This window comes from Stomoxys calcitrans, chromosome 2 (genome assembly GCF_963082655.1).
Source record: "Stomoxys calcitrans chromosome 2, idStoCalc2.1, whole genome shotgun sequence".
Taxonomy (NCBI): domain Eukaryota; kingdom Metazoa; phylum Arthropoda; class Insecta; order Diptera; family Muscidae; genus Stomoxys; species Stomoxys calcitrans.
The window spans coordinates 131,384,933-131,410,428 of record NC_081553.1 but is presented as its reverse complement, the minus strand read 5'-3'; the positions used below and the strand labels follow the sequence as shown (position 1 = coordinate 131,410,428).

Below are 25,496 nucleotides of genomic sequence, written 5' to 3'. Positions count from 1 at the left end.
AATTTTTTAAAATTCAAAATATTTGAAAAAATTGCAACGTCAATATAAATTCTCTAAATTTTAAATATACTAACAAATGCCCGGTCGCTTCGCTGCCCTCGATGGTACACCCAATATCAAGATTAAACTGTACGCTATTTTGAGGTCTTTAGCTTAATCCGTAAATAAAGTACCATTTTGTACGTTTTAGTACCTTAATGTACAAATTTCAAAACAATCTTTCAGTAATCCGTTACATACTGCCAAGATGTACCAGTACATAGCGCCTAGATCTAACTGTGTTCAAAATTTCAGAACTATAACTAACCCGCAAAGAATGTGCCATATTGTACGTTTTAATACCAAAATGAGCGAATATCAAGAAAATCTTCTAGTCGTCCGGTACGTACTGCCAAATACGGTACTAAACGTAAGTTTCTTCAGCTTCCATTATATTTTTCATATTTTTTCTATCTACCCTCTTTATTTCGCAATAACAATTATTTAAGCCAAATATCCAAAAACTCTTTGGCATCCGATTTTAAGTTGCCATGGTGTACCTAAAGTGTAAAGCTCTGGCTCAACTAACAAACAAGGTACCAAAAAGTACCAATTGCGGTACTAAACGTACTATTTTTCAAACTTCCGGTACTATTTTGGGAAATTTTCGTCACCAAATCTTATTTTTTTGAGACGCTCTTTAAGTCTAAAATGTCGCCATTTCGTACTTTTTAAGTACCTAAACGTACAAATATCACAAAACCCCGTCTTATCGCGAGCCTACGATCCAAGACCCACATTCGTGTCAAATTTCATGATTCTAGCTTTAGCCGTTTGGACTGGTAGTTGATCAGTCAGTTAGCCCATCAGTCAATCACGCGTTTTTCGATATAGAGATAAAATTTCATCAAAACCGGATAACTGAATCAAAGGTCAGATGTAATGGGTTAAAATTTTGTCTTTATTGTATTGAATTTATATTGAATTTAGTCCATAGAAAAAATTTTAAGAAATTGTTGTTTAGGACAGGTAAGCGTAATAAAATGACTTTAAGAATATGAATGCAAAATTTAAATTTTGGGAGTATTTCGCTGAAAGTTTGTCCTTAAAAAAATTCATTAAAATGTAGTCTTTAGAAAAAATTAAATAATATTTTTATATAAATTTTGTTATAAAAAAAAATTAAAAAAAAATTTTGTCTTAAAAAAATAATTTCGAGGGGACCCAGCCCGTGCTGAAGTTTTATCATAAGAGAATATTACATTGAAATTTTGTTTCTAAAAAAATATCATTTAATTTTTTTTAGAAAAAATTTCATTAAGATTTTGTTTTTACTAAGAAATTCATTACAACTTTTTTCTTAAGCAAAATAATTTTAAGGCGGCCCTGACCTCAGCAAAATGTTGTCTTTGTAGAATATTATAATTATGAAATGTAGTCATTATAAAAATGTTAACGAAATTTTTGTTTAGAATAAATTTAATTTAATTTTTTTTAATACTAAATCATGGGGGGTGGGGCTCAGCCCGAGGGCCCCCACCCTTTGGCTACGTCCCTGGCTGCCATATAAACCGATCTTGGATCTTGACTTCTTGAGCCTCTAGAGGGCGCAATTCTCATCCGATTTGACTGAAATTTTGCACATGGTGTTTTGCTATCACTTCCACACGACAACTGTGGTAGGTATCATTCAAATCGGTTCATAATCTGGTATAGCTGTTATATAAACCGATCTTGGATCTTGACTTCTTGAGCCAATAGACCGCACAATTTTCATCCTATTTGGCTAAAATTTTGCAGTGTTTTGTTATGACTTCCAATAACTATCCTAAGTGTGGCGCAAATCGGTACATAACCTGATATAGCTGCCATATAAACCGATAAGGGATCTTGACTTCTTGGGCCTCCAGAGGGCGCAATTCTCATCCGATTTGGCACAAATTTTGTACAACGGCTTCACTCATAACCCTCATTATACTCGTCCAATATGGTCTGAATCGATGAATAGCTTGAAACAGCTCCCATATAAACAGATCTCCCGATTTTGCTTCTTAAGCGTAATTCTTATCCAAATGAACTGAAATATTACACAATGACTTCTACAATGATCACCATTCATTTATGGTTCGAATCGGACTATAAAATGATATAGCTCCAATAGCATAACAGTTCTTATTCAATATTCTTTGTTTGCCTAAAAAGAGATACCGCGCATAGAACTCGACAAATGCGATTCATGGTGGAGGTTATATAAGATTCGGACCGGCCGAACTCAGCACGCTTTTACTTCTTATAACAAAAATAAGCAGACGGTGTTTACTGATATCAGCAAACTTATTTTTCCGAGTGTTTTATTGCGTCTAAAGTATTTATTTTTTCTAAAGAGTCTAACAGGCTTGTCCTTAAGCTATTACATCATTATCCTAATTTTGAATTTACTTCTACGAATTTAGGTATTTCTACTTCACAGAACAGAAAACAGTCGCCAACAGTTCCACATTTATGTTGAAACTCCAATATCTTCAATGAAATATGTAGCTGGGATGTATGAAAACATCTTTTGTAGACGATCACCCATAATTGACTCTACTGTCTCTGTAATGGAAGGACGCATCACTTCAAAGTATTCTCTCCAGTTCTCATTAACAGCTGAATTAGTGGCTTCTTCTAGAACAGTCTGCTCACTTTGGGGATTATCCAAAGTCAGACGAAATTCGGCAGCATCCTTGAAATCTACACGTATTTTTTCAATGTCAGCGAACGTTAGACCGCCTTCTTCACGCAGCTTATAGCGTAGAGCTAATTCCGCCTTAAGATTGCCTGGAAAAAAATAAAAAAAAAAAATAGTATATTGACTTTATTTGGTATTTTAAGCTGGAACAGAAACAAACTTTTTAGCCATTATAACAATATAATTATTAACTTTGGGTCGTTATTAGGAAACTATTATAGAAGATGGTCTGACGTCCTGCAAGCACTCAGACGGGACTTTGACATTTCGGAGTATCTGATGAGAGTAATGAGAAGTTATTTGCATAACAGGGTACTTATCTATAACTCTCAGGATGGAACGAGTGAATATGAGGTCGCATCAGGAGCGGCGCAAGGACCCCATCTTGGTGCGGATTATTGTAATATCAGTTATGATGGAATACTTCGAACAGAAATGCCACACGGAACCTTTCTAGTAGGATATGCTGATAACATCGGTACGGACATCACGGCAAGAGACACGGAAGGTGCAGAGAGCAAACTAAGACAGGTGATGCCAAGGCAAAAGACTGACAGAACTTCCACGGCTTGTAACTTGCGATGCAGAAGACAGAATTGCTACTCCTAACGAGAAAAATATGCCACTGGAAGTGAATATGCGCATAGAAGACATACTGGTGCAGGGATCCGACTGGATACAAAGCTGACCTATGAAGAGCAAATCACACGACAAACGCAAAACGGCGCAACTCAGTCGACTGATGGCAAACATAGGTGGGCCTCTCTCGAGCAGGCGCAGGCTCTTAATGGAGACATGCAACAGCATCGTCCTCTATGGAAGCGAAACTGCATACAGCATGCCGAGCGAAATCCCTGCTCTCAGTACAGAGGACAGCGAATCCGAGGGTCATATTATCCTGCTGGACACTGGCGGAGCCTGCAGACCTTGTGATATCCGAAATGGTTCTGGTAGACCTACACCCCATGGGGCGCGCCAGGCTCTACACCGCGAAGTGCAACACCCCGAGAGGATAAGGTGTTTTTCAAACGGATTATACGCGGGACATATGAGAAGAATCTATTGAGAGAAGGAAACAAAGGTGGAGGAATGGGAATCGGGTCAGGTAGACGCGTCGACTTATACCTGATGTTCGAATGTGGAGAGATAGGAAGAACGGTGAAGTTACTTATAACGATACGCAGATGTTGACAGGTCCTGGTTACTTCCGGAAACACCCGCATAGAATGGATAAAAGTGCTTCGACAACTGGTTTAAACGCATGAAGAAGTGTAAAGATCTTAATGGATCATAAATGCACTTCCCGCGGGCATAGGAAAAACAAATAGCACGAGGGTTGCCTTTTATATTTCGGGATTAGAGAACACAAAAACAAATATTAATCATTGAAACCCGCTTTATTGTTTTCAAAATATTCCCCATTAAGATCTATAAACTTTTGCATGCGTTTGAACCAGTAGTCGAATCACTTTTGCCACTCTGATTGAGTAATATTCAAAACATGCATTCTGAACGTATCAGCAGCTTCTTCTGGTGTCGAAAAACGTTAACCTCTCATTTTATTTTTTAAGTACGGGAATTAAAGTCATTCGGGGCTAAGTCAGGTCTATACGGCGGATGACTCATCAAATCTATGTTTTGAGTGCTCAAAAATGCAGTTGTTTCGTATTTTTGGAGCATTTCTTTCGACCAATCGACACGATCCTTTTTTTGAGCTATTGACAAATTGTGTGGGATCCAACGGGAACAAATTTTCTTTGACAGACAAATGTTCATCCAATATTGAATGTTCAATGCCTAAGGTTGTCTAAATCTCACAATAGGTCACATGACGATCTTGCAATATCAGCTGGCGCACAGCATCAATGGTTTTTGGAACAACAACTGATTTTGGGCGACCTTCACGAAATTGGTCTTGGATTGATCTACTACCTCTGTTGAATTCACCATGCCATAGATAAACAACGGTCTTTGATGGAGCTTCACTGTCAACAATTTAATTAAGTTAATCGATGCACTGTCGTTGAAAAAAATCGCACGAAAATGTTTACGATTTAATTCCATTTTTTAGGCGAGTTGAATCTTTTAAGATACTGTAAACAACATAAATAGCGCTCGTATGTCAAAACGTTCTGAGTACGTAAAAGGAAATTTTGCCCATGGACATTCCACTAAGGAACAGGGGCAAACTTCTCACATATCATAGAGTTCAGTCCGATTCAAGTTTAAGCTCAATGATAAGGGACCTCCTTTTTATAGCCGAGTCCGAACGGCGTGCCGCAGTGCGACACCTCTTTAGAGAGAAGTTTTACACGGCATAGTACCTCACAAATGTTGCCAGCATTTGGAAAACCACCGCTGAACGTTGTTTCTGATGGTCTCGCCAAGATTCGAACCCAGACGTTCAGCATCATAGGCGGACATGCTAATCTCTGTTCTACGGTGGCCTCCTGAGTACGTATAACCTAAAAATGTCAAGCTTTACAATAGAGCTGTCAGTTGGCAGATTGCAACACAAGGTTTGTCTAATCCCGAAATATAAAAGGCAACCCTCGTAGCACACTGACAGTGTAAGCAGCTCGTGTGTCTTCGTTCGGTCGATGAATTGTTATTATATCATCCGCCATTGGATGGGGGTATACTAATTTCGCCATTCCGTTTGTAACACCTCGAAATTTTCGTCTAAGACCCCATAAAGTATACATATTCTCGATCGTCATGACATTCTAAGTCTATCTAGTCATGTCCGTTCGTCTATCGATTCATATCCAATTTGGCTGAAATTTTGCATGACGTGTTTTGTTATAACTTCCAACAAGTGTGCTAAATATGGTTCAAGACGGTCCATAACATGATATAGCTGTCATACAAACCGATCTGGGATCTAGACTTCTTGAGGCTCTAGAGGAGCAATTCCTATCCGATTTGCGTGAAACTTAGCATGACATGTTTCGTTTTGACTTTCAACAACTGTGCTAAGTATGGTTCAGATCGCTCCATATCTTGATATAGCTGCCATATACACTCAATCTTGACTTATTGAGCCACTAGAAGGCCCAATACTTATCCTATTTGGCTAAAAATTTCCATGAAAAGTTTTGTTATGACTTCCAACAAGTGTGCTAAATAGGGTTGGGTTCAAGTCGGTTCATAACCTGATATAGCTGCCTCTAAAGGGCGCAATACCTCTCCGATTTCGCTGAAATTTTGTGCAACGGCTTCCCCCTTGACCTTCAAAATACGTGTCAAATATGGTCTGAATCGGTCTAAAGCCTGATACAGCTCCCATATAAACCGATCTTCTGATATTACTTCTTGGGCCCCTTTAGGGCGCAATTCCCATTCGAATTGGCTGAAACTTTACACAATGGCTTCTATTATGTTCTCCAACATTCAATTTAATTATAGTCCGAATCGGGACTTAACTTGATATAGCTCCAATAGCATAGCAATTCTTTTCCTTTATCCTTTGTTTCCCTAAAAGGAGATACAGGGAAAAGAATTCGACAAATGCGATCCTTGCACAGGCCTGTCGTAATGCATCTTTTAGTAAGTAAATTATTAATAGACTTTCTTACGAAAGGGTTTATGCCTAGAAACTCCAGCTCCTTCGGTTTTACATCATTGTAAGCACCTTCAATGTCAAGAAATGCTACAATTTTATATTCCTTGACATCAAGAGAACCCTTTATGTAGCCGTGTAGGTCGTGAAGGGCTGTCTCAGTGGAGATGCCCTTACTATATGCATGCTGTTGCCGAGACAGGCTATTTCAAGGGATATTTGACCTAATATATGTTTGTATAAACCACTCAACAGTCTTCAGCATAAAGAACGACAAACTAATAGGACGAAAATCTTTCGCCTTTGGGTGGTAAGGTTTTTCTACTTGCGGAATAAAAATTACCTTTGGGGTTCCCCCCATCCCACAGGTATATATGACATGCTGATACAAGCAGAGTATATCTTCCTGAACTAAGGAACCAGTCAGACACAGCTTGTAATTCAACCGGTGACACATCATCAGGGCCTTGTGAATCAAGTATTTTTGGCTCAGACTCAATTTTCCCAATAACCTCCGACGAATGTCATGGCGTACCAGTGGAAACCTCTTCTGGCAACATGTTGTCCGTTGGAGAGTTTAAAGGGAAATGTGTATCAACGAGTAGTTCAAGTGTTTCCTCACCAAACATTGTCCATGCATTCTCTGACTATTGAATATATCCCACCGTATTTGGCTTAGTCTTATATACGTCCCAATAGTGTGGTGCCCTTGTGCCTTTCGCTCTGTTGAAGAGTTCTGCAGTCCTTCCTTTGAACAACCAGTTCTGGGGTCCATCATGGCGGTCGCAGTTTGCCCCTTGGCTTGGCACTAGGGCATGCTGATACAATCGAATCATTCAGAGCCTTCGTGATTCGCTTGACCATTATGTCTATATCCTACGCAGTTTCACTTCCTTTTCTGGTCCAGAAGAGAAAGTCGTGCAGAATTTGTGCTGAAATCTATCCCAATGAGCCTTTCTTTTACTTAGCCAAGGGACCACTTCTGTAGTATTTTCCCCAAAGCTGGAACTAATATACCGATGATCAGAGACGCTGTGGTCATCCAACACTTCCAAGTCGCATATCCTTCCACTTAGATCGTCTGATAAAATGGTAACACCTTTCGTTGACATCCGAACTTCTCCATATCCGGTTATGTGCATTACCATCATTTCAATCAGCAATTTAAGGCTTGAAGGCGGCAGCTATGAATCGTGTGCCATATATAGGGAAGCCAGTCAGTAATGAGACTTAATTATTTCAAGGCCGTCTACTTCTGAATCTTCAGTGCCTAGCGACGGAAGAAGAAAAAAAATATTTACACTACTCTTCGCAAGAATAAAGGCTCTGTGTATCCCATTCCCAGTACCCTGGAGTAGTATAATCCCGAAAATCTAAGTCCACGAACCATTCCATGACTCCTAAATATGAACTAATTTAAATCCTCCTGTCATCAGAAGAACTTTTAGTGCCGCCGAAGAGGCCTTACAATGGCGGAGAATTATCTGCGGAGCCAGATGATGTATGCAGAATTTCCACCACTGTTGCGTTAGCCTTGTCTTTTTAATCCTCACTATCACAAGATTGGTTCGATCTTGTCATGATGATAAAGGGGCAGTTGATAAAGCAGTGGAACCACTCTTTCTCAGAACACCGGACACTTGCGGTGTGGACGATTTCTCCATAGATGCATCATATGATGCTGCTGTCGATGTACCTTTTTAGTTCTGTCCCTCCCCGCTGGCCCATACTTGAGCCCAATCCAACCGGATGACCCACCCACACAGGGTTTGTCGGGTGCCGTTTCGAAGCCCTCTTTTTTTCCAACAGTGACAGGAGGACCAATCTCCTGCAATCCTCCAGACTTTAGTGATGTGGTCGATAGTGTCTCAGACAAAGCATGTGCCATTGGAGGGAAGGAATATCTTTCTTCTTGAATTAATCCAGTGCCGCGCCTGGTCAGATCTTTAGGGCACAATGATACATCTCAAATGAGCGTTGATCCCCGAAGGCAGTTAGTTTGTATGGGGCGGAGGTTGCAGTTCCTTGCGGAATTACATGGACCAATTGTTTCCAGATATGGACCTGGACCTGTTCTACTCCCTTGTTGACACCTACCATCACCAAGCTGTCCTTAGCGACATTAGCAAGATTATTATTTTTATTGCTCGCCTTAGTTCTTTGGGGCATGGGATGCCCTCAAGTGACCGCAGTCTTTTGGCTGACAGTATATACTACTGTGCAAGCGAGATATGATTGATTAATTTTAAAATATCAAAATTTGGCTTCGTTTTCTTCAGAGATTTCTTTATTGCTCCTCCAATTTTTGAAATATATACAATTTGGAGGCCACCGTAGCGCAGAGGGTAGCATGTCCGCCTATGATGCTGAACGCCTGGGTTCGAATCATGGCGAGACCATCAGAAAAAAAAATGTTCACCGGTGGTTTTCCCCTCCTAATACTGGCGACATTTGTGAGGTATTATGCCATGTAAAACTTCTCTCCAAAGAGGTGTCGCACTGCGGCTCGCCGTTCGGACTCGGCTATAAAAAGAAGGCCCCTTATCATTGAGCTTAAACTTGAATCGGACTGCACTCATTGATATATGAGAAGTTTGCCACTGTTCCTTAGTGGAATGTTCATGGGCAAAATTTGCATTTTTTACAATTTGGACGTTTTGATCTCAAACGGTCGTGCAAAATCTTCACCCGTGTTTCTAAAGGAAAATGAAAACTCACATCTTTCGGGAGGTAAAGTTGCCATAATTTGGCTACGAACCCTATGCTTATATGTCGTGCATGTCACACAAATGTCACCATCATTAGGAGAGGATAAACACCGCTGATAATTCTTTCTGATGTTCTCGTCGGGATATGAAGCCAGGCGTTCAGCGTCATAGGCGGACATGCTAACCTCTGTGCTACGGTTGCCTCTGAATTAGCACCCATTTAAACCGTTCTACCAGATTTTGAGCCTCTAGAGATTCGTATTTAAATATTTAAGAATAATTTATGTGAATATTTGAAGAATACGATGAACATATTCACTTGAATTTGTTTTCAGGGGATCGCGGATTTGGTTTAAAGTTGGTATGAGAAGCCCTTATAACAACTAATTCGAATAGATATTGGCCTTATATACACTTATTTCACGAATTAAGCACCTAGAAAGTGCCTGATTCGACTGAAATTATGAGATGTGTGAGAAAACACTTTCGTCCTCAATTTCTAGTACCAAATACTGTCAAAGACAAGTTAATAAGAAGTTAGGATAGGTTTGGTTGAAAGGAGGGTGCAGATATTAATCCGCCCCATGCCACTATGGACATACACCTAAGCTAGTAATCGGCTTGTTGTGCGCTCTAAAAACTAAGTTAAGAAGTTAAAGCCCACACATAATAACAATTATCCGATTTGACTCTTTTCTCCGATTTGAATACATTTTGAAATACCTATCTTAGTGGTGGGCCCGGACGAACTTAGCGCGTCTTTAACTTGTGTTTTAATCTCGCAAAATGATGTGAGCCACTGTGTTTCTATCTCAGTAGTGAAAATAAAAAATCCTAAAAGTATGCTAAGGTATCATTTGTAATAAAACTTAAGATTCTTATATGAAATGCAGGAAGCTTAAAATTTATTGGTATGGTAACAACTAAAAACGAGAGCGAATATTCACTCACATCAAAATTCCTCAAGCGTTGCACAGAGGGAAAATTAGTGGAAATACGTCTGCCATTTGTGAAGGGATAAAGATATAATCACGATATTTTATATGGCTATAGCTGAGATGTCAGTTAAAGAAATGCCTTCACAAAACAACTAATTAAAAGACCAGACTGCGATAATTTCCAGAAAAGATTTTTGTTTGTCGAACTAATTTTGGGCAAATAGTAGCAACGTAATCCTATTTTGAAATTATGAAAGATAGATGGATCCACCTTTCCTTAATTATCTTATTTGAAAGTAACTGTTCGATTCTAAGAGACACATACATCTTGTATCGCAGTAAGTAAATTAATAACTGCCTATGGTTTATTTTGGCAATGATCGACAATACGAGAACAACAATTGTAAGAAGCAGTTTGAAGAGGTTTTTCTAAATGCACTCTTTCGAATCAATAAATTTTTTGATTGCAAATAAATTTTGCTTTCTACTTACCAATATCAACTAGGGCCTTGCCACTACCAATCAAAGGTAACGATAAAACTCGTCCTTTAACATCATACTCAGATTTCACATTCACTTTTGGTAGTTTTATTTGCAATTTCATCACAGATTTGGTGGGATTTAGGCTGCAATTAATTGTAAGTGTGTAATTTTACAAGAAACTTGTATTTATATGAATAAGTTTACTTACTTTACATCGTCCAAAACAGCGCCTGTAAGGCCTGTTAAGACCATATTGGTAAAAACCATATTTACGGAAACTGGGCCATTGCCGTCTTCTGCTATGACAACGCGCTTAACTTTTAGGGGATCGAAGGGTCCCAGGCTGGGCAAGCCAGGAATACCTATAAGAATTAGAAATCAATACTCGTATACATGAAAAGTACTAGAAATGTTTTTTATAAGTAGAAGCGTTTACAAGTTTGTGTGAATGTAATGTAGAGGAAATCGAAAAGGGCATGCAATTTTGATAGGGAAGATTGAAGATATGCCGTAGTTAAGAACAATCGACGTAACGGCGACCTTTTGGTGGGTCCTCTCAGTTGGTCGTTTCACATTGATTTTTAGCTCCGACCTTCTCTCTATGCAGGGTATTCTGTGCTAGACCAATGAGCCAAAAAAGTCTATTCCTCTACGAGTAAAAGAAATGGCCAGTGTGGAGGCGATTTCCAGAACTTTTTTGGACAATCATCGGTTTGGAAAGGACGGACGAATTACTCTCTTTCGATAACAGTCACTCTGCAATAGGCCCCATGACTGCGTACAAGCGAATCCCGCTTATCGCCCTGGATGAGGACGAGAGGATCGGGCATTTGCTTAGTTTATGTTTGAGTGGTCTAGGCCCGTAGCCCTCCATCCTTGGAAAGCGTTTTTCTCTGATATTTTAATAGTATCTCTGACAGATCTCTTTAAGTGTATTGACAAAATGTGTTCGAGCAGAATCTACATTATGCGGTGGTGGCTTTTCAGTAATTTTTGAGAGATCTCCTCAAATACATAGACTAGACAGTAAGGTTCCAAAGAGGCAAAACGATAAGTTACTCCACGTGGTCACTAGTTGACACACACGGACATGCAATAAAGTGGGTGTGGACCATTGCTCGTCTGTTGGATGTGCATTAGGTCTATTTCTAGCGATTTTCGAAACCGATAATCTCGATATATTTTAAGAAGTTTTGCCCAAGAACTATGGGTTAATATCAAAATCGAGCTTCTGGGTTTTCACGACTAAATAAGCTATTCTATCGAAGGTTCGTCTAACATAAGAAATAATGTTTTTCTCAAGGACAGATTTAGTAACAAACCCGATGCATTGTTCTGGAATTGGTAAGATAAGCAAACAAATTTATATCATTTTGTTGGACTTAACCTCTAATGCCTTCCCATTATTCTCATATAGGGGGAGAAAGCCGGGGACAGTTCACGATGTTGGTTTGACCAATTCAAATCGATGGAAATATTATCAGGCTCAGTGAAGCCCAGAAGGTACATTGTATAGTTGCAGTACAGATCTCTGGATCAAAAGGTTGTGCGCTGAGAGAGGCGCTGAATGCCATGCTTTATGTTTTGTCATTACATCTTTATGTTGGGTAGCAACCAAGATCGCCCTTTGACTGAGGTAGGATAATCTGCTTCGATGGGCCATGGCGATGCATCGTAGCGGCATACGTGCCGTGAGAGGTCAAGACTGATTAGGAAATGTTTGATCCAGATCCAAGGATTGGTGGCAAACGAGGTGCCCGTCTACATAGTGCGCAACATCTGCGAGCCTTCTCAGTACGCTCCTGAATGTGACACATCCAATTCAGTTTCCTGTCCAAGATCACACCTAAGTATTTGTCATTGTCAGATATCGAAATCTTTTTGTTGAGGGAATCTGGTGCGTTAAATTGGACCACCTTCTTCTTCCTCGTGGACATGCATATTACAGTCTTCTCTGGGTTAACACTGAAACCTTTGGGTCTAGCCCAGTCATATGCCATGTGTAATACCCTTTCGGCCCTTCTGCATAGCTGGTTCGGATCCTTACCCCTTAGATGTATTATAGACTGGCTCAAATCCCTCCTCAGTCAGCATCCATAATAGGTCATTTATGGTGGTCACCCATAGGAGTGGCGACAAATTGCCCCCCTGCGGCGTGCCTTGTGCCACTTTCTCCCTTATACTAATGTCATGGGACGCACAATTTATCCACCTTATTCCTTATCATATGGTTTATCCAGTCTCTACGGACCGGGTCCACCCGGTACTGGTCTAAGGATTGAATCAGTGTGTCGGTCCGAACATTGTGAAAAGCCCCCTCGATGTCAATGCATACCATGCAAGTTATGCGACACCTAAGTCAATGCAAGTTATGCGACACCTAAGCCTTTCTACTCAAAACCATGGAACGTATTGTGGACACCATGATAAAGAGTAGGACATCCAGCGAACTGCTCAAATACAAACAGCATGCCTATATCTGGGAAAGGTCGGTTGAGACTACCCTGCACGAGGTTGTGCATAAAATAGAAGAATCCTTCGACGCCAAAATGTACACACTGGCGGTATGCATTGACATCGAGGGGGCTTTTAACAATGTGCGGACCGACACACCGATCCAACCCTCAGACCGGCACCGGTTGGACCCGGTCCTTAGATTCAGGAGAGTACTGAGAAGGCTTACAGATGTTGGGCACTATGTAGGCGGGCCGTAGCCTCGAAGTTTATCCTGGATCGGAGGATAGTCCAATGGCACTACAGGAGCGAGATAAGACCAATACTTACTTACGCCTCTGTGGTTTGGTGGACTGCTATGCTGAAAAAGTGCTATATAGGAACCATACAACAGGTTCATAGAACATGTTGTCTTGGTTGTCGGGGCTAAACGATGAGGGCACTGGAGACTATTCTAGATATTCGACCCATTGACATACAGTTTAAGTGTGAGGCAGCCTCTACGGCTATGAGACTTAAGACGATAAGAAACCTGGAAGGAAGGGAAGAGGCTTCCGCTCGGATACTCGAGATGAAACTTGAGGTCGAGTGCGAGGCACTGCTGCCAGCGGCAGCAAGCCTTAGTTGTACGTCTATAGTGGCACGGGGCAGATTAATATCTGCACCCTCTTTTCAACCTATCCGAACCTAACCTATATGTTACAATAGGAAATATTTTTCTAAGAGGTTTGTATAAATTATTGGTTTGTATAAATTTACATTTATGTTCGTGTTCCCCGAGAAATTGTAAGTCGATTGCTGATTGCGAAATTATGCTGACTTTCTAATGACCAAATCTAGTCACTCGAAGTTTTGCAAAAAAAGCTTCTTATTGATGTGCATATGTCGTTTAGGATTGTAAATTGCCAATATCGGACGATGTTTAGATTTAGCTTCTATGCTGGCCAATCCCTCTATTTGACATCTTTGATAAAGTCGGCCCATTTATTGACCTGGTTGCTAATTTAGGTTTTCATTTACACGAATTTTTTAACGAATGTCCAAGGAATTTAAAAATCTTTATGTGACCAAACGCTTGTTCACCCGCTTAGTCTGGCCTACATTGGAATACAAGTGTGTGCTTTGGAGTCCGTCCTAAAAATATCAAGGTAATTTTTTTTTTTTTTTTTTGCTTAGGGGATAGCAGTAAGACGTAGCAGAAGTTCTTCCTCTTTATGAGAATCGCTTGAACCTTATTGATCTACTAACGATCAAGAGGGGAAGCTTGATGCTCAGATTGATGATCAAATTCATTCCCAATTTTAACTGGCTACATAAATTTTAGTATTCAGGAAGGAGGAGGCATTATGTACCTCTAAGACTTTCTTTGGATAGTTCTTTTTACGAATTGAACAATCAGTTTTATGTGATATCTACATAAATTTTATTGATTCCATACATGTTATAAAGAATTCTATAAGTTGTTTGTAATTGTTGCCAGGGTACTGACTTCGACTGTGAGGAAAATGTTGGAAAACATTAATTAAATTTTGTGAAATCTCACAATGTTTCCAACAGTGTTGCTAGTTTGTTGAATTGTAGTTTAACTATTTTGATATCATTGTTATCATATGACTGTCAACCAAGCTAAAAGCAAATTTTTCTACAAATTGGTAGTTTACAGTACAAAACCATCCGTGTAGAAGACTATGTCACTTTTATTACCAGGGATATTGTAGTTCCAATAGATTCTATCAGCAATAGTTGTACATTACTTTTTATCAATAAGTGGCTCATGCAGTGTGTAATCCATAATGCCTAGGAAATCGGGCTTTGTATCAAGAATAACACAATGTGCGTAGGCGCCGCATGAGCAAATGGAAAGATGGTCGCAACAATTTGTACAGCCACGATGTCCAGAGGCATTGAAGCGCGCGTCCAACCGATCACAACACCATATAACATTAAAGTTCTGACAACTACAGTATATACCCAGTGCACGACACGCGGTTTAAACCTCCAACTTATGTCAATAGCCCTCTTGCAGGTGTATATGGAAAGAATTAGTTTTCTTGCCTTTTCCAAAATGTTGGATATGAAGTTCAATTTCCTGTCTAGCTAAACACTCAGGAATTTTGCACTTTCAGTAAACATTCTCTCCTCCCAAGGAGATAGATGCCACTGTAAGTAACTTGTATCTTCTGCTGAAAAGACTAACTTCTGTCTTGTACGGATTTCCGCCTACACCACTTTCGATAGCCATTTTAGCTATCGCTCCTAGAATTTCCTGAAACTTCACCTGGGAAACTTCCTCTAACCGCATTTGTCACGTCATCAGCATACGCGACCACTTTTACACCTGGCAATATTCCAAAGTAGAGGAGACAGTACACATCCTTGAGGTGTTCCTCTGTTGAACCATGTTTTTAGATCCACAGATCCCAAGCCTACTGTAATGCATCTTTTAGTAAGTTATTAATAAACGTGGTCCTCAGATTGTTAAATGCCCCCTTGATGTCAATGCATACCGCCAGGGTGTACGTTTTTGCATCGAAGGATTCTTCACAACCTCGTGCAGGGCAGTCTCCACCGACCTTCCCTTGACATAGGCATGCTGTTTGTTTTTGAGGCAAGGTTTATAGGCCTCTAGGCCTTTGGTGTCGCATTACTTGCCTTGCCGGGCTTGGGTATAAATACCTCTTGCCAAGATTTCTGAGTATATAAGTCCCAGGCACGCTGTGAGTAAGTAAGTTATTAATAAACTTTCTTACGAGAGTTTTGATGATGGAGAAAGTACAGGGTTTTGTGGTAGTGCTGATATAGGGGGCGACGAGGGGTGCTCCAAGAGCAGCACTGAATGCGATACTTGATCTGAGACCTCTGCACTTGTACGTGGATGGCGTTGCATTGAGTACAGTCTTTTGACCGAGAGAGTAAAAAACTCACGCTCTTTGGATTTTGGGCATTAGTTTGTTCTGCGATAGGCCCATGGCGTCGTGTAGTGTCTTTCTCTAAACAAAATAAAAAGACAACGTTTCTTAATTAATTTAAACTAACAATTTTTGTAAACAGATGATTACCAATGTTCGCTGCATTTAATAGACATGTACATTTAAAATCTACGAAATTTGACAATGTAGCTAGCAACATGTAAAAATTATTTTGTAAAAAGAACTTATTACTGCTTATTTGAAACAAGTGAAAAGGCGTTAAGTTCGGCCGGGCCAAACTTTGGATACCCATCACCTGGGGTATATATGTAAACCACCTTTCGTCAAAATCCGGTGAAAAATGCTACTTTATGCCCCATAGCGGCTATATCGAAATATGTTCAGATGTGGACCAAATACTAATAAATACAAGTCATTGTTCAATTGTGTATACTAAAATATTGGTCTTTTTATACCCTCCAGCATAAGATGGGGGGTATACTAATTTCGTCATTCTGTTTGTAACTTCTCGAAATATTCGTCTGAGACCCCATAAAGTATACATATTCTTGATCGTCGCGACATTTTATGTCGATCTAGCCATGTCCGTCCGTCTGTCTGTCGAAAGCACGCTAACATTCGAAGGAGTAAAGCTAGCGGCTTGAAATTTTGCACAAATACTTCTTGTTAGTGTAGGTCGGTTGGTATTGTAAATGGGTCATATCGGTCCATGTTGTGATATAGCTGCCATATAAACCGATCTTGGGTCTTGACTTCTTGAGCCTATAGAGTGCGCAATTCTTATCCGATTGGAATGAAATTTTGCACGACGTGTTTTTTTATGATATCCAATAACTGTGCCGAGTATGATTCAAATCGGTCCATGTTTTGATACAGCTGCCATATAAACCGATCTTGGGTCTTGACTTCTTGAGCCTCTAGAGGGCGCAATTCTTATCCGATTGGAATGGAGTTTTGCACGATGTGTTTTGTTATGAAACCCAACAACTGTGCCCCGTATGGTTCAAATCGGTCTATAACCTGATATAGCTGCCATATAAACCGATCTTGGGTCTTGACTTCTTGAGCCTCTAGAGGGAACAATTCTTATCCGATTTGAATGAATTTTTGGCACCAAATATTTCGTTATGATATCCAACAACTGTGCCAAGTATGGTTCAAATCGGTTCATAACCTGATATAGCTGTCATATAAACAGATCTGGGGATTTGACTTCTTGAGCTTCTAGAGGGCGCAATTCCTATCCGATTTGGCTGAAATTTTGCATGACGTATTTTATTCTTACTTTCAACAACTGTGTCAAATAACGTTCAAATCGGTCCACAATCTGATATAGCTACCATATAAACCGATCTGGGATCTTGACTTCTTGATCCCTAAAGTCGCAATTATTATCCGATATGCCTGAAATTTTGTACGACGGATCCTCTAATGACCATCAACAAACGTGTTTATTATGGTCTGAATCGGTCTATTGCCCGATACAGCTCCCATATAAATCGTTCTCTCTATTTTACTTCTTGAGCCCCCAATGGGCGCAATTCTTATTCGAATTGGCTGAAATTTTACACAGGTCTCCAACATATAATTTAATTGTGGTCCGAATCGGACCATATCTTGATATCGCTCTAATAGCAGAGCAAATCTTTTCTTATATCCTTTTTTGCTTAAGAAGAGATGCCGGGAAAAGAACTCGACAAATGCGATCCATGGTGGAGGGTATATAAGATTCGGCCCGGCCGAACTTGGCACGCTTTTACTTGTTAGAATCTATATCTAAAAATAAACCGAGTCTAACACAACTCACTGTCACAAATTTCGGCGAAATCTAACAATGAATGCATCTTTTATGGCCCCAAAACCTTAAATCGAGATATCTGTCTATATGGCAGCTATATTCAAATCTGGACCGATCTGGACCATATGACAGCTATATCCAAATCTAGACCGATCTGTGCCATATTACAGAAGTATGTTGAGGGGCTTAAAATAACTCACTCTCCCAAATTTCGGTGACTTCGGACAATAAATGCGCCTTTTATGGGCCCAAAGCCTTAAATCGAGAGATCGGTCTATATGGCAGCTATATCCAAATCTGGACCGACCTGGGCCAAATTGAAAAAAGATGTGGAAGGGCCTAACACAACTTAACGTCCCGAATTTCAGCAAAATCGGATAATAAATGTTTCTTTTATGGGCCTAAGACCCTGTATCAAGGCAATATCAAGATATAGTCCGATGTAGCCCATCTTCGAACTTATCCTGCTTACGGACAAAGAAAGAATCTGTGCAAAGTTTCAGCTAAATATCTCTATTTTTAAAGATTGTAGCGTGATTTCATCAGACAGACGGACGGACATGTCTAGATCGCCTTAGATTTTTACGCTGATCAAGAATATAAATACTTTATAGGGTCGGAAATGGACATTTCGATATGTTGCAAACGGAATGGCAAAATGAATATACCCCATCCTTCGGTAGTGGGTATAAAAAAAGACTAAATGATGACTATTTAATAGGTAGTCATATGGTATGGTGGTTATCTATGAATGACTATTCATAAACAACCACCATACCATATGATCCAATCTAAGCGAGTAGCACTAACATTTAAATTATCGTCATCTGGCTGTATTCAATTGAAATTGTTTGACCCAATTAGTTGATCCAATTGAAAACATGCCAACATGAACTGAGAGAGGGCAGAGTGGTAAAAATTAATCATCAGCATGTACAATATCTTTGTTATGGCAACCTATCGGTTCTTTGAATAAAGAAAAATAAAATAGAGGAATATAGGAAGGATCTAAAAGCAAAAAAATTGGTATCAAATTCTGTGGTGTGATGCCTAGGAGAGCCGCCCACCCCCAAAAAACGGATTTATAGACCAACCACTACAATATGGGACTCAAATTAAAGGTATTTGAAAGAGAATAATTTTTACTGACCATTGCAACAATTACGCAGAAATGTTTAAATTTAGAGTACTTCCCTCCAACATAGCATAATCGGGCGCAGCAGAGCGTGCCGGGCTCAGCTAGTTTTACATATAAGGAAATGACTTCTAAGCTAATTTATTTTAAATATATGTTTTTTATCATTAAAGGTTATTTCTTTCCTAACCCTAAGACCCTTGGTACATTCGTTCCAATTCTATTTTTTGCCCCAAATTTTGATTATTATTTACGAATTTTAAGTGGCGAAACTTCATGATATCTTCATGTGTGCTGTTACGAATAAAATTGTGAAATAATTTAATTCCATATTTGACCTGTTCGCGAATGTGAGGCCTAGACAAAAAACTATAACTCTTACCACACCCTTGCTACATTTGTATCACTGCATGTTGTGGTTCTTATAAATTTTCAGAGCTGAAACTTCATGATAACCTCTTGTGAGCTGTTATGAATGAAACTGTGAAATAATTTCATACTAGTTTTAACCCGTTCTCAAATGGGCTTTCTAAACAAGAATCTACATCTTGTACCACTGCAAGTTGAACATCATATAAAATACTCATGGGTGTGGCTGGAGGGTGTACGAAATAGGATAGGGGTCTAAGGGTTAAAAACATAAATATAATTACCATCTTTCCATTCGGTGAAAATTACTTGGAAGTTTCGTATGAAACACGCTTTAAAATTTGCTTCCGTTTGTTTACAAGGCTTTAAAATATCGGCTAAAAAAATAAACATAATACAGAATTATTTTTTGCCGATGCACAAACATTTTTTTAAGTTTTCACATACGTCTCTCCGTAAGGTATTTGCCACCACTGACAACTACTATGGCTGTAGCCATTATTATCACACACAAATTAATCTTCATACGAAGGATCGACACTGAAAGTCCCTTAAAATGCATTTTTGATAGGTTTTTATTAGGTATTCAGTTTCGAATTATTTTTTATCCCGCAAAACCTTCTAGTTGACCACTTCAACTTTAACTGTTAAACTTCCAAACTTGGATTTGGGTTTTAATTAAGTTTTTATAGCAAGAATATTTCCGCGAGAAAAAGAAGGAAATTAAAAATTCAAAGAATATTGCCACCGAAAATAGACTCTCAAAACATGTTTCATCCGCTACCAAGCATCTTAGTCGCCGATACGAAGTGTGTTTTGCATTCAGGTCGAATAAAAATGCCACACTCTCCAGCACGCTTTTGGAGAAGCAAATAGATTTAATATTTATTGTGAGCAAATCATAACTACTACGTATTAATTCATGGCTCCGGCTTTTTAAGAATTTTAATTAGAGTTATCAAATGTTAATTTATAAGCAAAGAAATTGTGCGTGTCGCTTAAACATGCATAATCTAGAAGCTATAAATACAATATGTTTAAATATTGTGCCAAATAAATTTGGAGGTCATTAAGTAACGTTATTTAGAACAATTTTCGAAAAGTGTTTAAAAAAGTTTTTTTTTGTTTATTAAAATGTGTAAAATTGTGAATTCAAGCATAGGTCATTTACTCTGTTAGCGAAAAAGTAGTTGTTGACAATATAGAACAACATTTGTATACTCGACTGTCCCATGCCATAGAGAAACACATGCCCTCCAATTTGATTCCTTTTGATCTCAATATGCAAAATCCAAATTAATATGGCAATGGGTTAACAATAACTAACCCGTGCCGACATGACGTCCAAAGTTGTATGTGATACTTTTCAAAAGAATCCAGTTGAGAGTTTTAGGTCCTAGCATGATATTCGTAAACAAAGTATACAATTATATGGCATCCATGGTTAAAAAAGAACTATACCATTCGCCAATACTGTGGCTGTGATGCAATGTATGATTCCACCAAAAAAAATTTTGTCAAATCGGATAAGAATTGCGCCCTGTAAAGGCTGAAGAAGTCAAGACTCAAGATCGGTTTATATGACAGTTAAATCAGGTCATGGGGCGATTTGAACCACACAATTGTTGGAAATCATAACAAAACACTTCATGCTAAATTTTAGCCAAATCGGATAACAATTGCGCCTTCTAGTCACTCAAGATATCATACCATCCTATGGTGGAGGGTATAAAAATGCCCCGGTATGGTTAAAGAAATAAACAAAAAGCATGCAGTCATACGGAACAAATAAACACGAATTAAATGTGATTTTAACAGCGTCTCCGGATGTTAAGTGGAGCTCAAAGTTCCTAGCCCTATCCCTTCCATCATCTCCTAGCTTAAATGATTTTAAGAAGATTTCAAACGCAACACTATTTGCAAACCTTTCCCCTACATCACCACTGAAAAGACCAGGAAATTCTTAAGCGCTCATGTTTATTTCATGTAAATACATTTTATTTGACACTAGCCTTCTTTTACTTTATATGGAACAAAAGTTTCATTGGAATGTTCATTTTAGACAATTAAAGAGCTTTTAGTGAAATACCATGCTAACTTGACTAACAGTTTAACAATATAAGTGCCTTAACTGAATCCCATATGGTATTTATTGGTCTACGAATTTAAGTTTCTATATAAGGTGTACTCCATTCTTAAAATACTTCATTCCAGCGTGATATTCTCATGATGTCTGATTTAGTGGTGTTTTCGGGGGAGAGGTGGTCCCCCAGATACTTGGCCCTGAAAAAATATCAGCATCATGCTCTTCTCTCAAATACCATTTATTTAAACCCATTATTGCTATTGGCTTAAGAGGAGTTTACAGGATGAGGCGTCCCCAAAATAAAAGGTTATCCAATTCGTTTTCTGATCTCAAATACCTTTCATTTGGGCCACATATTGGTATGGTCGAAAAATTTTTTCCCTTTGGCTAAGGGGTGATGCCCTAAATACATGGTCCTACATTTGGATATCAAATTCGTTTTCTACTCCCAAATACCTTTATTTGAGCCCCATATTGCGATGGTCACTAAAAAATTGGGAAAGGGGTAGACCCCCAGAAAATTGGTCCCGAAAATGGGTATCAATTCTTGCTCTACCCCCCAATACCTTTCATTTAAGCTCCACATTGACATGGTCGGTAGATACCCACGATTTAGGGGTGTTTTGGGGATTGGGATGGTCCCCCAAACACTAAGCCCGGAAAATATATCAGCAACGTGCTCTATTCTCATATATCTATATATCATTTATTTGAACCCTATATTGCCACTGCCCTCAAAATCATATCAAATATCAAATTCGTTTTCTAATCTCATTTAAACTCCTTATTGCAAAATTCAGCAAATATATCCAGTTTGGGTATTGGCCCTAAAAACTATGAATATTTAGTTCCACTCTCTTTAAGACCCAAATTGTCTTGGTGAGCAAATGCGTCCTATTTGGGGGTTGTTATGGTGGTGGGACGTCTCCTACACAGTTGGTCCCTAATTTTGATATCAGATACGTGGTCTACTCCCACATACTTTTAATTTGAGCCCCATATTTCCATAGTCGGCAAACATGACGAGCTTGGGGGGTGTTTTGTGGGATGAGCGGCCACTCAGTGAGTTGGCCTTAAAAACCTCTTATTTGAGCCTCATATTGCAATAGTAAGAAAATACTTACTATTTGGGTGGTGTTGTGGGGGTGGCGTGGCCCCATAGACACTTTTCCCGAATATTAATATCAAATTCGTGCTTTACTCCCAAAGACCTTTTATTTGAGCCCCATATTGCTATGATCGCGAATTTGTCCCCTTTGGGGGATGTCTTTGGTGAGAGGCGGCCCCCCTAACACTTGGTCCCATATTTGGATATCAGATTCGTATTCTACATTCAAATACCTTTTATTGAAGAATCATATTCCCATGGTCAGTAAATAAGTCCAGTTTGTGGGGTGTTTTGGGGAAGGGGTGAACCCCCAGAAACGTGGTCCCACATTTGGATATCAGATTCGTATTCTACTCGCAAATACCTTTCTTTTGAGTTTACCGACTTTGGCAATATGGCCAAAGTCGGTAAATATGTCCTATTTAGGGGTGGTTTGGGGTGGTCCCCCTAGCACTTGGTCCGACAATTGGATATGAGATACGTTTTCTCACCCTAAATACCTTTCATTTGAGTTCCATATTGTCGTGATTGGTCTAAATATATGTTTGGTAGGTTTTAGGGTGGGGCAGCCCCCCTAGGTACCCCATCCGAAATTTGGATACCAAATTTTTATTTTTAGGGTACTATATGAAATCACACAAAATTTCGCTTAAATCGCACCACCCATCTCCGAGATCTGGCGTTTCTGAAAATTAGGGTAAGGGGGAGGGTCCGCATTTATATTTAACAGTATAAATATAAAAACCTGAATTCTAAACTCATTCCACCTTAAGCTTACAAGTTCGATTCGAACACGTTCTAACATTAACATCAGTGAACATAAATGTCTTTGATATAATTGTTGGCATTCTATAACAGCAAATCAAATATACCAGAAATTTGAATTGACGATATTTGAAAATAGCAAAAGGGAATTCTTACGTCAAATATGTATTGTAATTAAAGAAAGTTACTTCATTGCGAAATTGTTCAAAAAGACAATGGGAAAGGTAATTTTGAGAAAATTTGCAAAAACTAATCTAGCGCATAACTAATTAAAAAAAAAACAAGTAAAAGCGTGCTAAGTTCGGCCGGGCCGAATCTTACATACCCTCCACCATGGATCGCATTTGCCGAGTTCTTCTCCCGGCATCTCTCCTTAGGCAAGAAAGGATATAAGAAAAGATTTGCTCTGCTATTATTATATTACTACATGTTGGAGACCTGTATAAAATGCCAGCCAATTCGAATAAGAATTGCGCCCTTTGGAGGCTCAAGAAGTAAAATAGAGAGATCGATTTATATGGGAGCTGTTTCGGGCTATAAACCGATTCAGATCATAATAAACACGTATGTTGATGGTCATGAGAGGATTCGTAGTACATAATTTCAGGCAAATTGGATAATAATTGCGATCTCTAGAGGCTCAAGAAGTCAAGATCCCAGATCGGTTTATATGGCAGCTATATCAGGTTATGAACCGATTTGTACTATACTTGGCACAGTTGTTGGATATCATAACAAAACACGTCGTGCAAAATTTCATTCTGATCGGATAAGAATTGCGCACTCTAGAGGCTCAAGAAGTCAAGACCCAAGATCGGTTTATATGGTAGCTATATCAGGTTATGGACCGATTTGAACCATACTCGGCAGCGTTGTTGGATATCATAACAAAACACGTCGTGCAAAAATTCATTCCAATCGGATAAGAATTGCGCACTCTAGAAGCTCAAGAAGTCAAGACCCAAGATCGGTTGATATGGCAGCTATATTAGGTTATGGACCGATTTGAACTATACTTGGCACAGTTGTTGGATATCATAACAAAACACGTCGTGCAAAATTTCATCCTAATCGGATAAGAATTGCGCACTCTAGAGGCTCAAGAAGTCAAGACCCAAGATCGGTTTATATGGCAGCTATATCAAAACATGAACCGATATGGCCCATTTACAATACCAACCGACCTACACTAATAAGAAGTATTTGTGCAAAATTTCAAGCGGCTAGCTATACTCCTTCGGAAGTTAGCGTGCTTTCGACAGACGGACGGACGGACGGACAGACGGACGGACATGGCTAGATCGACATAAAATGTCTCGACGATCAAGAATATATATACTTTATGGGGTCTCAGACGAATATTTCGAGTAGTTACAAACAGAATGACGATATTAGTATACCCCCTTTTATGGTGGAGGGTATAAAAATTGTATATATATTTGATTTCTTAACATTTCAACGGGCTTAGCGCTTATTAACAGCGAATGAAGAAGAATGGAAATAACTGAATGCGGTATAATATTTTTTGAAACTTTACTTTATAAAAATGGGTTGAAGTTACTTTGAAACTTTACTTTATAAAAATGATTTGAAGTTACGCAACAAAGTTACCCATTTTCAAAGAGACAACTTGAGATTAAATTTTTCTTCTGAAAAATTTAAGTTAATACTCGTATGTATGAATGCTTAAGCAAAAGTGGTTGTCACTTACCAAAATTCCAGAATTGTTGCTCGTCCAGGTCTCGAAGAGCAGTAATTTGGATGAATTGGTTTTATGGATAGCAGTACGATGTGGTGATTGATTTTTTTTCCTTGAAAATACCCCAAATGTTGCTACGGGTCCTTCTTAATCTAAGTCTTAAATTCTTGAATGATTTCCAGTTTTTAATTTCTAAAAAAGGAGAATCTTAATAACTAGGCAACAAAAATGAGTACACAACAAGTAAGAGCGTGCTAAGTTCGGCCGGACCAAATCTTATATACCCTCCATCGCATTTGTCGAGTTCTTTGCGCGGTATCTCTTTTAAGGCAAACAATGAATAATGAATGAGAACTGCTATGCTAGTGGAGCTATATCAAGTTATAGTTAGATTCGAACGCTGAACATTGCAGAAGTTGTGTAATATTTCAGTCCATTCGGATAAGAGATGAGCCTTATAGGAGCTCAAGAAGCAAAATCGGCAGATCGGTTTATATGGGAGCTGTATCAAGCTATGGATCGATTCAGACCATATTAGACACGTATATTGAAGGTCATGAGAGAAGCTGATGTACAAAATTTCTTACAAATCAGATAAGAATTGCGCCCTCTAGAGGCTCAAGAAATCAAGATCCCAGCTGTACTAGGTTATATACCATACTAAGCGCACTTGTATTTGTGCAAAATTTCAAGCGGCTAGCGTTACTCCTTCGAAAGTTACCGTGGTTTCCACAGACAGACGGACTTAGAA

At 39.1% G+C, this 25,496-nt stretch overlaps 1 protein-coding gene across 1 annotated transcript; it reads right to left on the bottom strand.

Moving 5' to 3' along the window:
• Nucleotides 1–2,339: 2,339 nt before the first annotated feature.
• Nucleotides 2,340–24,803, bottom strand: LOC106089011 (protein takeout-like; the record flags this gene model as incomplete). The annotated part of the gene is made up of 4 exons (XM_059361627.1): nucleotides 2,340–2,799; nucleotides 10,411–10,544; nucleotides 10,610–10,763; nucleotides 24,758–24,803. Coding segments are annotated over 4 exons (654 nt in total), but the record flags the coding sequence as incomplete, so codon positions are not given.
• Nucleotides 24,804–25,496: the final 693 nt, after the last annotated feature.